Here is a 14,986-nt window from a genome sequence, read left to right as displayed (position 1 = left end):
TTCGCTCTCCTGGCCTGTTGCATCCGAATTATACTCTCACTTGCCGCCCAGTGTATAAACTCCGCCTTCCAACGCTCTGCTCTAGGGCCCTGCTTCGACTTCCATTGCCTTGTCAGCTCTCGCTTAGCCAATAGGAGCCCCAGATCAATGAATTTACTCGTTAGCTTAGTTCTCGCAGTGTGGGGAAACCAGTGCAGAATGCACACCCCCATGTCGGGCTCTATCTGTCACCTCACTTAGGATCTCAACTACCTCCTCCCAATATGTTCCAAGCTGCGGACAGCTCCACAGCATATGTTGCAACTCCGCCGCTTCCCTGTTGCATCTTGGGCAGCTTGCAGATTCCACTTGAAAGTATTTATTTATCTGCTTCGGGGTTAAGTATGCCCTATGGATGATGTAAAAATGAATAAGTTGAAACCGAGCGTTCCGCGTGCCTTTCCATGCCTTTTCCATTATTGTAGCCCAAGCTGTCTCAGGTATCTCCTTCCCTAAGTCTGCTTCCCATTTCTCGTGCAACTGGGTCAATGGCTGTAGTCCCTCCGTCACCATTTGTCTATTCAGACATGCTACTGCCTTTATTGTCCCCGCTGCCATCACCACATATTGGCATATCAGGGATGTGTGTGGCTCCGATAGCCCTTCACCCCAATGCTTCTGAATCGCAGCAATCAGTGCAGCATGCAGCAAAAAGGCCCCCCTGCATAAGCCATACCTGTCCTGTAATGTCTGGAAAGGCAATAGTACCCCCTCCTCATATAAATCCCCAACCATTTGCAGCCCCATCTCCTCCCAATGTGCTAACTCCGACCAGTCTCCGCCATGCGGTAAGGCCGTGCACATGGCCAGGGGAATCTCCGGAGCGTATGGACAAATATTTCCGCTCCTTCGCCTGCATCTATTCCAGCAGGCTCTTAATGTTTTCTCCTCGGTCCCTAGCGATTTCCTCCAGGATACAGTTGATTTTGAGTTCTAGATGGACTATTGTGGGGAACAGTTGAGGGAGGGCTAGGATAGCTATATGAGGGAGGGGGGTGCTGGGGCAGGTGAAAGGCAGGGGTGGGAGCTAAGGAAGGAGCCAGCCTATTAAGGGTGAAAGATTGTTCCAATTTTATTGTCAGACCTACAAAAGTCCACTAAAGAAACTGGCATAAAGGTCAACTATCAAAGTTTAAGGGTATGAGAATTTCTACAAACCAAAAGAGAAGCACTGAGCTATTGCAAAGCCACAAATTTGGTGAGGCCTGTTCAAGCATTGAATACCTGTCAGGTCATACTCTCCCAACACTTTCTCTTGTCTATGATAGTAACATTCCACCACTGCTAGGTGTTCAGTTCAAGCATCTCTATAGATGGGGAAAACTGCAGTTCTCTTGGATCTGTAGCACTAACTGCATAAAAATAAACATCATGCCTCACTTCGTTTATGTGGGTAGAACCTTTTTCCCAGCAGAGGGGCACTGCTCTGTTCAAAAGAGCCTATGTTATTTATTTGGAACAAAAAAAACATGAGTAGATAAATCAATACTCCTCAACACAGCTCATGAAGTTGGATTTGCTGTCCCTGAGGTTAGGAGATTTATTTCAATGGCTCAGCTTGCATCTGCCTGGTTTTGGTCTTGCCCTGCTTATAACAGACCTTGGTACAAGCTGATGCAAGGAGTATCTCTTTGAAGGCTCCTCTATGGATGTCTCCTAAAACGCATAAATATATTGACTAGTGTCTATTAAAAGCGCTCTAGTATTGTATTATAATTTTATTTATGTAGCGCTTCATGCCCTGGACGAGGCGTAGAAGCGCTTTTCGGCGAATATCACCCTACTCTGGAACCCAAAAAGGATTAGTGGTGGATTAGTATAGGGAAATGTGTGTTAATATGGGTGATGGACATGCAAGTCTGTTAAATGGATCGAAAAGGATAATGGAGGGATAGAGGAGGGAAAAGTTTGGAAAGTGTTATTTGGGAGATTATAGTAGTAAGCTGAGTCTTGGGATAAGTAAAAGGAGGGATGGAGGAGGGAAGAGTCCCTAGAGAGGGATTAGGCCCGTCCGTGGCCCGACAGCTACCAGCGCCAGGGACCCTGGTCCTCTGACCCCCCCCCCTCTGCCGCTACGACTCAGCAACCCTCCACGGACTCAACCCTGGAAGCAACAACAACTGCCAGCTCCCGACGCTGAGCATCACCCAATAATCGCTCTCCTGCCGCCGCTGCCGCCGCACCTACACCCACCTCCGGACGCCGACATCTACCGACACCCCACCGGACGCCAGCACACCTAAACCCCTGAGCTGCATCCTCCTCAATGTACGCTCCCTGCACAGACACGCAGTAGAAATCTGGGACCTCCTCAACACCTTCTCGCCGGACGTTGCCTTCCTCACAGAAACCTGGACCAATGCCAGCTCCGCACCTGACATCGCAACCGCCATTCCTGACGGATACAAGATCCAGTGGAAAGTCCACCCCAACCCCCCTGGAGGAGGACTCACTATCGTCCACAAAAGCCCCCTCTAACTGACAACCTCCATCTAGAACGACTCCTTGCCCCCCCATGGAACATATCCATTTCCAGATCCAGGTCAACCCCAGAACGACTCTACGCGGAACTCTTGCCTACAGACCTCCCGGACCCCACGTCCCCTTCACTAACACCATTGCAGACCACATCACGCCCTCGCCTCGTACTGCTCGGAGACTTGAATTCCCACCTAGACAACCCCAGCGACCCCCAACTCCACTGCCCTCCTAGACAACCTTGCCAACATTGGACTAAAGCAACTAGTCACTACCCCCACCCACAAGGCAGAACACACCCTCGACCCCGTCTTCGCCGGAGGAAACAACATTCGCTTTAGCCACAGCATGCAACCCCTCTGGACGGACCACCCATGCGTCCACTTCTCCTTCTCGAAACTCACTGCACACAAGTCTACGCCACGCCCCGTGCAGGAACTGGAGCAAGATCAGTGAAGAGCACCTCGCCTTCACCCTCAGCTGCAATCATCCCCCACCACGACCGACGCCAAGTCTGCAGCCAACGACCTCCACAGATGGATTGCCGACTGCGCCAACATGCTCTCTCCCTCTCCAGAACTCCAATAGAGAACACACCACGAAAGTCACCTGGTTCCCCACAGACTTCCGAGAATCCAAGCGCTCTTGCCAATGACTCAAGAGAGCACGGAGGAACAGCAGAACCCCGGAAGCACAAACCGCCTACAGGGCCGCCATTACAGAACAGCACCAACTCATCAGTTCCACAAAGAGGAGCTTCATCCAGGACAGAATCCTCTCTAACTCCCGCTACTCCAAGGAACTCTTCAACATCATACAAGAATTCACCAAACCCCCAGCGAAAACTCTGACGTCCCACATTCCCAGGACCTCTGCAACAAATTCAGCTCCTTCTTCCACCACAAGATCAGGACACTCTACGACAAATTTGACGAACAGAACCAAGGCACCGACCTAAAACCTGCCACCAGCAATGCCACTCCATCCTTGGCTGGACCCTCGTCACCACAGAGGACATTGCAAAGGCCATGAGGAGCATACACTCCGGAGCACCCACTGTCCCCTGCCCGCTGCACATCTTCCATGGGCAGCCTCCGCCATTGCACCAGAACTACAATGGACAATCAACTGCACCCTCGAAACAGGCCCATTCCCCGGTGACTAGAAGTGCGCAGAAGTAAAACATCTCCTCAAGAAAATCTCCACAGACCCGACAGACCTCAAGCACTACAGACCCATCTCTCTCCTCCCCTTCGCCACCAAAGTCTCCGAGATGATAGTCGACATCCAGCTCACAAACTTCATTGAATCCAACACGATCCTCAACACATCTCAATCCGGCTTCTGCAGCAACTACAGCCTAGCTGCCATGGACGACATCCGCACACTCCTCGACCTAGGCCACACTGCGGGCCTCATTCTACTAGACCTCTCAGCAACCATCGACACCGTCTCCCACCGCACACTAGCCGACAGGCTCCACAATGCTGGAATACAGGGAACTAACCTAGACTGGATCCGCGCCTTCCTCACTGACAGAACACAAAGAATAATACTCCCGCCCCTCATCTCCAAACCCACAGATGTCATATGCGAAGTACCTCAAGGATCCTCCCTCAGCCCCACGCTCTTCAACATCTACATGGCCCTCCTCGCAACCATTGTCAGAAAACATGGACTCAGCATAATATCCTACGCCAATGACACCCATCTCATCACCTCCCTCACCAAGGAACCCAACATCACCAGGCACAGTTTCCAGGAAGTAATGAAGGATGTCCCATCCTGGATGAGCTGCAGCTGCCTGAAGCTCAACTCGGAGAAAATGTAAGTCCTCATCCTCGGATCCACCCCCTCCACATAGGATGGCACCTGGTGGCCCCTGCCCTCGGTAATCCATCCACAGACCACACCCGCAACCATGGCATCATACTTGATTCCTCCTTCACCATGAACTGACAGATCAACGCTGTATCCTCCACGTGCTTCAACACCCTCCGCATACTCTGCAAGACCTTCAAATGGATACCCCCTGAATCCAGGAAGGCGGTCACCCACGCACTCATCACCAGCAGACTGGACTACGGGAATGCCCTCTACGCCGGATTCAACAAATCTCTACTCCACAAACTCCAGGCTGTCCAGAACCCTGCAGCCAGACTCGTCCTCAGCAACTCACAACAATCCCATATCACCCAGCAACTATGAGACCTCCACTGGCTCCCCGTCGTAAAAAGTGACCTTCAAGCTGCTCATTCATGCCTTTAAAGACCTCCACAACACCGGACCCCAATACCTCAACGAAAGAATCTCCTTCTACGCCCCCAAAAGAAACCTCCGCTCCGCTGACCTAGCCTTAGCCAAAATTCCCTGCATCCACAGAGTCAGAACTGGAGGCAGATCCTTTTCCTACATCGCGGCCAAGACCTAAAATGAACTCCTCCTCAGCATCAGACGAAGCCCCACACCACAAGCATTCAGGAAGAGCCTCAAGACCTGGCTCTTTGGATGACCTGAGTGCCGGAAACCCCCCCCCCCCCTCCCCTCAGCGACTTGAGACCCTCACGGGTGAGTAGTGTGCTCTACAAATCCCTGATTGATTGATGGCTGGGGTGGGTTCTCCTCTTCCCCAACCGAAATTAAATACAGTGATTTTGGGTAGGGTAAGGATGTAACACTAATAATAGCTGATATATGTATACGTAGGACATGTGGGTTGAGATATTTCCCCTTCTACCTATTACTTGATTGCCTCTCCCTGGAAGCAAGAAACTAGAAGTCGTAAATGTATATGTTCTCAAAAACATTGTTCCTGAACACCTGACTGTAACAATGCCTCATCCAACGTGTCGGTTTCTTATATGCTCCACGTATGAAAACTTGAAATAAAGTTGTTTAAAAAAATTAAAGTCAGAGTTCCTGTAGTTGGTCCATTGAACTTGTTTTTTGCAAAGCTCAGTGGTGCGCGGAAGCTGCAGAAGGTACCAAGAAAGGAAATGATGTAAGGGCAAGCTCTGTGGAAATGCGTGCTAGAAATAAAACAATAACCCATTGCAGATCTATTCATGGCCTACTGGTATTTCTCTTTTATTCATATTTTGATAAAGGAAAAATATATTTTATTTTTCTACAAAAGTTCAAGAAAAGGAGGAGGCTATGGTTACCAATTGAACGGGTTCAGTTGACCATCTTTCTCTCTTTGCTGTTTTCGATTGTTGAAATAACTACCCTCTTTCAGACATGCTTTGTTAACGGAATAACGTTTAATTATCATCCTTTTGTAAATGTTATTGTCTAACCAGGATGTGCAATTCTATTTCTGTCCCTTCAGATAAAATAATTATTTAAGTAAAAAGAGAATAATTTTTTTCAGGTATTTTTCCACTTATTTCCAGCCCCACCACTACCTGCATTTAGGCCTCTTATGCAGTTTAAAGAAATGTGGCTGATCTGTTTCCTCCTGTTCATTTAAGGCTTCATCTGAAAGCTGCAGGGCGTGTTTTTTAAACAGCGCCTGTTTAAAAAATCTGTAAAATTCTCACTTGGTCCCATACTAAATAATATTGAAATCACCCCTGTTTCGATTCTGATTCCATGGATGGCATTAGTTAAAGCAAGATTGACCTTGCTCCCTTAAATATACCATTCCTGTGGTTATGATTCGTAAGAGAAAGCTTTAAGGTAGACCAGTGTAATGTATATGGTATGTTTTTACGGTTGGTACCAAGTTCCACCAGCCCAAACAAAGCACTCCAGGGCCAGCTCTCCCCGGATGCTGCCAGACCCCTGACCAGTCACCAACCGCAGTCACAAGCTAACTCTGCCTGACACTGTTCCTCGCCTCTTGCCTCTCTATCCGCTGCTTTGCTCCACTCTTCTGCCTTTGTACCTTATTGCCATTTTTCCTCTATCGGGCTTCTAAAGGTGTTTTGTGCCACCTTTAATTTCCAATCTGCCACCTTGCTTTATTCTTCTCTTTTGCCTCCGTTTGCTGCCCGTTTGCTCTATTTTTTCACTTTGTGTTTGTTTAGTGCCTTCTTTAATTTCCACTTTTGCCTCTTTTTATTGCCGCCTTGAATTTTAACTTTGCCTCTGTTTAGTGACACCTTTTGCTATATTTTTCCACTTTGCCTCTGTTAGCAGCCTTGCATTCTATCCCACTCTTTTTCCCTCCCTCGTGCTCCCCCAATCGCTCCTGCTGTGCTCTCTCATTTCCTTGTCCCACCCACTGCCACCCAGCGCCCCTCTCACACCTAAGGACCTACTTAAGGAAGGCCGCAGTGCAGCCGCGAGCAGCGATGCACCACCCCAAAGGCAAGCCTGTTTGCGCATGTTTGTGCCTGGCCTGCACCCAATTCTGGCTCTCCTGCTACTCTCAGATACACCGCCGCAGAGCTCTGACCCTGGACCCTAGCACTGCAACAACAACTGCTGCCGCACCTCTCCATGATCAATGGTAGGAACTTTCTCCTACCGGCACTGTCTCTTCTCCTGCAACATCAGAGTACCATCATGCACAACAACCACCACCACGCCAGCCACAACTGTTTCAAAACCGCTCCACTGCCTCCTGCTCAACGTACAATCAATCTGCAAGCACCCCACAGAGATCTTAGACACTATGACCTCCCTCACCCCCAACATCATCTTTTTCACTGAGACCTGGCTCAATTACGCATCTGCACCGATATCGCCTCAGCAACGTCCGACGGGTACAAGATAGCACCACGAGACAACATCATCGAACACCTGGGTGGAATTGCCGTCATCCACAATGAAACCATCCACTGCACCACCACCGCAGAACAAGGAACACCTCAACTTCCAACTACAAACCATTGGCAAAAACACCATCAGAGGCACTCTTGTCTACAGGCCTCCTCGACCACGCCCCAGCTTCTGCGACACCATTCATTAATTTATCGCCGCTCGCCATTGACTCCAAGCACTACATCTTTCTGGGAGATCTCAATTATCTCCTCAACGATCTTCACCACACCAACACCGCCGACCTCCTCAAAACCATTAACAACATCGGTCTTGCCCAACTAGTACCAACCCCACCTCACACCACAGCTGGAACAAAGTAACTAATGTGCCTGGATCACCGATTGCGCAAACAGAGCCATACCCGTCAAGCCCACCAATCTCATGAGATACTCCAAACAGGCCATTGGTACACCACAGAACTGAGAACCACAAAAGGAAACTGCAAGCAACTTGAAAGGAAATGGCACACCAGCAAGCAGCCCACAGACCGAGCCATATTCAAGTCTTCCATCAACAAATACCACCAACTTCTGAAAGAGACAAAAACGAGCGCCCTTGCCAACTGCATGGAAGTCGTTCCTTACCACAGCAAAGGACTCTTTAACATCGTGAGAGAGTTCCCTAATCCCTCAGCCACTGAAAACACCATCACTCCATACCAGGAACTCTGCAACACCCTGGCGGACTTCTTCCATGATAAGATCTCCACCATGTACAAAACTTTCAAACGCCAACCCTCCGCCACTGACTTCTTCAGGCACCTCGCTCTCACAGATGCAATCCCCGATGACCTGCTCTCCACTTGGGACCGGCGCACCACACAAAACACAACAGCCATTATGAACTCCCTCCACTCTGGAGCACCCATGGACCCCTGTCCCTACGAAGTCTTCAACCTTTGAAGCAAGATGATCAGCAAAAGTTCACCACCATTTTCAGTGCATTCATCACCATGACCACCTTTCCTTAAGTATGGAAACATGCTAAAGTCAAACCCTTCCTCAAGAAACTGTCTGCTGATCCCAACAGACTCGAGAATTACCATACCATCACTCTGCTCCCCTTTTACCGCCAAAGTTTTCGAAAAGGCCATAAACCACCAACTCATCAAACACCTGGACAACAACAACCTTCTGGACACATCATAATCCAAACTCTGCACCAAGCACAGCACCGAAACCTCCCTGATCGCTGCCACTGATTACATCAGAACCTTCCTAGACCGGTGAGAAACGGCAGCCCTGATCCTCCTGGACCTCTCAGCAGCATTGAAGACTGTATCCCACCACACCCTTATCAAGAGGCTTCACCACATTGGAATCCAAGGAGACTCCCTCAAATGTATTACTTCTTTTCTCACCGGAAGAACCCAGATCATCTGCCTACCTCCTTTCACCTCGGAACCTAAGAACATCATCTGCAGCATATCTCAAGGCTCATCTCTCAGGCCTACACTGTTCAACACCTACATTGTCCCTTTGGCCAACATCGTCAGAACCCATGGACTAAACATCATATCCTATGCCGACACCCAGCTCATCCTCTCATCATTAGAAGAACTCTCCACAATGATGGACAACATCTGCAGTTGCATGACGAGCGTTGCCAACTTGATGAAAGACTTACGGACTAAAACTCAACACAGACAAAATGGAAGTGCTAATTTTAGGGAACAACACCTCCACATGGAACAACTCCTGGTGGCCTTCTGAACTACGACCCTCACCCACTCCAACAGGCCATGCCCACAACCTTGGCATCATCCTGGATAGCAAGCTTATCATGAAAAGCCAGATCAACACAGTCTCCTCTACCTGCTTCCTCACTCTTCGCATGTTTCATACGATCTTCAAGTGGCTTCCCGTCAACACCAGATGAACAGTCACTCAAGCCGTAATCACCAGCCGGCTGGACTACGGCAAGGCACTCTACTTAGGATTCACAGCGCACTTCCTGAAGAGACTGCAAACCATGCCGAACTCAGCAGCCAGACTCCTCCTCGACCTCCCAAAGTAGACCCACATCATCGCCACCTCAAGAAGCTCCACTGGCTCCCCATCTAGAAGAGATGTCAATTCAAGATGCTGAACCACACAGCCCTACACAACTAAGGACTAGGATACATTAACCACCGCCTGAACTTCCACTAACCCTCCAGACACCTGCACTCTGCCTCCCTCCCCCTCTCACCCCCACATACTCCGTAGGAACAGTGAAGGCCACTCCTTCTCCTACCTTGCTGTGAAGTCCTCAAACGACCTACCCCTCCCTCTCTGCTGGAATTCAGGAAAGCACTCAAGACCTGGCTGTTCAACTGAACCCTCCCTAAGCAACAGGGTTCTCAGCGCCTGGATACCCTTGCGGATGATTAGCTGTGCTATACAAGTCCTGTTTGATTTGATTTGATGCCAGAGTTTAAGAATTTTAGCTGCTGGTCTCTGGTCTTTTCTATAGTTTTATAGTTAAGGAAGTAAATAATCAACCACTGGTGAGAATGCACCGATCAAGAAAATATAGGTACTCACTTAAATTATTATACATGTTACTAAGACAGTCATGCAATGTTAAGATGAGAGGTGAGAACCATTTGGCATGATTCCCATTATAATAATAGCTGAATGAAACCAAGTATTGACCCACCTCATCCTTGTTCATGTCTTGATTTCCTTGCAGTTTACGGGCAGAGAAGAAGCTGTTCGAAGCTGAATTGGAGAGAATCCCCAAAGCTGTGGTGAGCTACGAATTGATTTTACTTTCTTAACAGTAGCATGTCAGCAGCATGATTGTATTGAAAGGCAAATCTAGTTCATGTAGAATTATTTAATGCTTATATTTTATTGGAGGCTACTAAAGAAAAGCCTCTCATGCTCCATTAATGTCACAGCTCATTTCACTTGCAAAATAAATCTATCCTTGTGTATCAAATAATGAATCATAAAAAAGATCTTTGATATGTTAATCTGAAATATATTTTTAGACAATTTTAGGATGAGGGCATGGTTCAGCAAGTAAATGTGAGAAGTTGGCCTGATAAATGCTGTCCACTAGTTATAGTGGGCATCCTGTATAAGTCCAAACAACCCCTTATTGGTTATAGGTTAAAGACAACCTTTATTGAAAGCTATCCTAGTGGTAGCTATGGAGAGCTGCCTTCAGGCTAAGTCTTGAAGGAATGTAAAGCAGCTTGTTTTACCAGTCTATAATCTCTTGAGTCACTAAATGAAAGATATCCACACCAGGTATATATATAAAATATATGTATTTATTACTAAACACACCCTCCTAGTCTCTTTATGAGACTAGAGGTCAAAACACATAAGTTACACTTCAATAATCACAGTAAAATAGCACAAATACACGTCAGGCCCTAGGGGTGAGCCAAACCATATAGTGGTATAAGAACCACGACTTAACTAGACACAAGGCCTAGAGCCTGTAGAATCGCTGGGACCCCAATGAACCACCAAGGTAGTGACACAGGGGACCCACGGGGGCCGTGTGCAGTGTGTGAACACAGCCACAAGCTCCAGTTAGCTTCTATGGGGAAAGTCGCGGTTAGATTTTTTAAAATGTATTAAACATTTTATTAAGGTTAACAATGATTCACAGTCCAATACAATTAATTATGCCATATTAGAATCAGAGTCAGTACAATCATTTACCAATTCTTGTGTCACGGAGAGTTCACCGCTTATACAATTAGACTTGCTATTTGACCCAGTCCCTTAAATTGTAAATGCGTTGTGTGACGACCACTAATGATCTTCTTACGCTTTTTTAATCACTCAGGTCTGGATCTGAGTCCCCTGGTGTTGGGGTACATAAATTCCCACGAAATTCGTTCCATCTGCCCCATACCCTCTTCCATTTTTGAGGACAGCCTCTATTAATAAAGACTGCTTTTTCTGCCACCATGGCCCCGTCTAGGTCAGCACACCATTGTTTATGAGAGGGGGCCACTGGAGCCCCCCACTGCCGAGCAATATTCCATTTAGCATATGCCATACCCATGGTCGCCCAATTTTGCTCTATGTGGTTCAAGTCTGTTGGATCCCACACATTAAGTAGGAACTTTCTCGGTTCAAGGGAGATCACCTGACCACTAACCTTGGTGAGTGTGTCGAGAATGGCTTTCCAATAGGTAGCGAAGCGAGGACAGTCCCATAGTGTGTGGTAAAAGGTACCCTCCGCCCCACAGCCTCTAAGGCAAAGCGGGGACTCCGCCCTTCCTATCATATAGAGTGTGGTCCTGTTGTAGTAAGTTCTATGCAGTATTTTAAGTTGCACCAACTTTAGCCGCGAAGGGATTGCCACTTCTCGCGGGGAAGCGAGAGCTTCCTGCCAGTCTTGTTCGTCCAGTTCGCCTTTTTCAGTTTGCCATTTTTCCCTAAGGGTCTGGCTAGGGTCTGTTTGATTATTAAGCAATTTGTGATATGTCAGGGATGTCGCTTTTTTGGTGAGGTGGTCTGTTAGTAGTCGGTCCTCCAGCGGCGAGGCGTCAGGGAGGTCTGTTCCCGGGGGTACCGTTTTTGTGACAGCGTGCTTTATTTGTATGTATCTAAAGTACTCAGTCCTGGCCATTTGATATGTTGTTTGTAGCTGGGCAAACGTCACCACATCCCCTTTTTTCCATGGTTCCCCGACCACAGAAATGCCAATTTGATCCCACTGGGAAAAACCTTTACTGGTGCATAGCCTGCCCAGCTTGGGGGAATCCCAGAGTGGTGTATATTTTGTCATCACTCCTTCCCAGCCTAACGCCCGCTGTGCCTCTGTCCAGATATGTACTGTGTGTGCTGTAGGGCCCCATAGTCCTTTCCTCCGTTTGCTGTCCTACAGTGCTTCCAAAATCCCTCTGTACCGAAAACGTGCTTATCCATACGTAATGCAGGTTCGTCTTGCGGGGCATGGAGCCATTGGTTAATTACAATGAGTTGGGAGGCCCAATAGTAGAATTTGATATTAGGGAGGGCTATTCCTCCGTCATACCAACTCCTCATAAGCTTACGCTGCGCTATCCGAGGGGGCCCTCCCTCCCATAGGAGGTATCCCACCTCCGCTTCGATCGCTTTGAAGTAGGAGTCAGAAACAGGTGACGGGGTGTTCTGTAGTGCGTATAAGAATCTGGGCAGAGCCATCATTTTGAACAAGGCTGCTCTCCCGAGCAATGTCAGTGGGAGGGAGTGCCATCACTGCGGAGTCTCTGCAGTGGGGGCAGGAGATTATGGTCGTAGAACCGTGCGGGGTGTCGTGTGATGTATATTCCGAGATATTTAAATCCCTCCGTTGCCAGAGATATTTCAACGTCTGGGGGGGAGACGCGGGGGGGACCCTTAAGCATATACAGAACTGACTTTGTCCAGTTTATCGTATAGCCGGAAACTCTGCCGTATGATGCGCATATGTCCAGGAGGCAAATAATGGACTTTCGGGCTTTGCCATGTAAAGCAGGATATCATCCGCATAGAGGGATATCCTATCTTCCCACCCCTCGGTCCAGCGCAGTCTCCGTATTACCGGGTCCCACCTAATCCATGCCGCCAGCGGCTCCAGTACCAGGGCGAACAACAACGGAGATAGGGGGCACCCTTGTCTGGTGCCTCGCCCCAAGGGGAACTCCTCCGACAGTCGCCCATTGACCACCACCTGTGCCAATGGTTTTGTGTATAGTAACCGGATCCAGGCACAAAAGTTGGGCCCGAAACCGAGGTGTTGCAGCACGGCAAAAATAAAGGGCCACTCGACCCGGTCGAAGGCCATACTTGCATCCAGAGAGAGGATGACCGCCTCTTCCTGTATGGTGGGTGCCCTTGCCAGCACCCCGTGGAGCCTTCGCAGATTCATTGCTGTGTTTCTGCCTGGCATGAAGCCCGGCTGGTCGGGATGCACCAAGGTCACGAGATGTGGTTGTAGCCTGGTGGGTAACACTTTGGCAAGTATTTTTGCCTCTGCGTTGAGGAGTGAGTTCGGGCGATACGGTGAACAGTCCTGTAGCGGTTTGCCTGGTTTTGGGATTGCTATAAGAGTGGCCAACCGTTGGTCCCTCGGGAGTATCCCTTCCTCTAGGCTGGTCTTGAACATGTTCAATAAGTGAGGTGCCAGCAAATCCGACTCCTTCTTATGGAGTTCTATTGGGATCCCGTTGGGACCCAGGGCTTTCCCGGACTGCAGCCCTTTTACGGCGGCAGTGATCTCCTCCAGTGTGAGGCCTGTCTCCAACACCTGAGTGCCAATTTTGGCATAGGTATGTCTTTGATATACGCTATGCAGTCCATTTCTGAGGTCGTTGCTATGGGGGAGTATATTGCTTCAAAGTGTTGCGCGAATGCTGTGACTATGTCAGTAGGGTCCTTCAACACCTCTCCCAAGGGAAGAGTAATCTGCGCCACACAACGACTGGCCCTTTCTTTCCTGTCCAGCCAGGCCAGCAATCTGCCCGCCTTGTCCCCGACTTCATATACTGTGTGTTGCGTTTTTGCAATCTTCCCCTTAGTGTGTTCCTTTAGGAAATCACCGTAGGCTTGTTGCGCCAGTCGAAGGGAGTGGGTCGTATGGTCAGTGGGATCTGCCGCATGTATGCTCTCGGCTAGGTTAACTGCCTGCTCCAGCTCCTCAATCTGACGATTTTGTTCCCGTTTGTGGGCAGTGATCACTGAAATGGCCTGCCCCCGGAGGACTGTTTTGTAGGCTTCCCATAGGATGACCGGTGAGGCCACAGAGTGCGTGTTGTCTGTGAAATAGCGTTTAGAGGTCTTGTGGAGGGTTTTCCAAACCCTGGGAACTTTAAGGTATCCCGGGTATATTGGATATATGCGTCTCCGTCCCTTGAGATGAGACACATAGGACATACGTATGGGCCCATGGTCGGAGATACCCCTTGGAAGATGTTCAATGTCACTTATTCCCTCGACACTGGCCGGGGAGGTAAATATATAATCAATACGTGATAGGCTATCATGTACCCCTGAGTGGAAGGTGTATTGTCGTGTTTCCGGATGTCTCGTGCGCCATACATCTACCAGCCCCATTGCGTCTAAGAATTCCCTGAGGGGAGATGAAGCAGTCTCCTGATCTCTGTGTGGGTATCTGTCGATGGCAGCGTCCACTGTTGCGTTAAAGTCACCTCCCATAATTAATTCCCTGGGAGGAAGTGCCAACAGGAATTTACCTAGGGCAGAGAAGGCGAGGCTATGAAGTGCTAGGGGAATGTAGACTGTCACGATATTGTACTGCCGTCCCTCCCACTGGCAGGATAGTGCCGCAAAACGCCCTTGATCGTCCGCACAGGTCCCTGTTATTATTAACGGGCAGCTTTTCTTCAATAGGATCCCAACGCCTCTTGAACCCGGCATGGACCGCCATATGAAATCCCCATCTGTCCAACGCCTTGGTCGCCGTACCGACCAGATGTGATTCCTGAATTAGGACTACGGATGGGGCATGCCTTTTAAGATGTTGTAGCACTAATCCCCTCTTTATTTTGTTACCCAGGCCATTCACATTGCAGGACATCACCATTAGAGGGGCCCCCAATGTGTGCGTGTCGGAGGGTTGAGACTGGGAGGGGCTGTGTATTCTGGATCCTAACATCTGTGAGCCGTCAATCGACAGTGGAACCTTTGTGTCCTTGTGGGCTCAAGCGGCCCCCCTCCAGTGACTACTCGCTTTGGCTGTGAATACTTTTTTGAAACTACCTGTG

At 48.9% G+C, this 14,986-nt stretch overlaps 1 protein-coding gene across 1 annotated transcript in view; it reads left to right on the top strand.

The window, feature by feature from the left end:
• Positions 1-14,986, top strand: part of CCDC146 (coiled-coil domain containing 146) — a 1,030,007-nt gene that overhangs the window by 379,242 nt on the left and 635,779 nt on the right. The window contains exon 5 of the mRNA XM_085654014.1: positions 9,961-10,018. Within this exon, the coding sequence (XP_085510140.1) occupies positions 9,961-10,018 (58 nt within the window). The remainder of the gene's footprint in view (positions 1-9,960; positions 10,019-14,986) is intronic.

The sequence above is a fragment of the Triturus cristatus genome, chromosome 4_1, assembly GCF_964204655.1.
Source record: "Triturus cristatus chromosome 4_1, aTriCri1.1, whole genome shotgun sequence".
NCBI classification, from domain to species: Eukaryota; Metazoa; Chordata; class Amphibia; order Caudata; family Salamandridae; genus Triturus; species Triturus cristatus.
The sequence above is the reverse complement of the archived record's forward strand: the minus strand, read 5'-3'. Positions and strand labels throughout refer to the sequence as shown.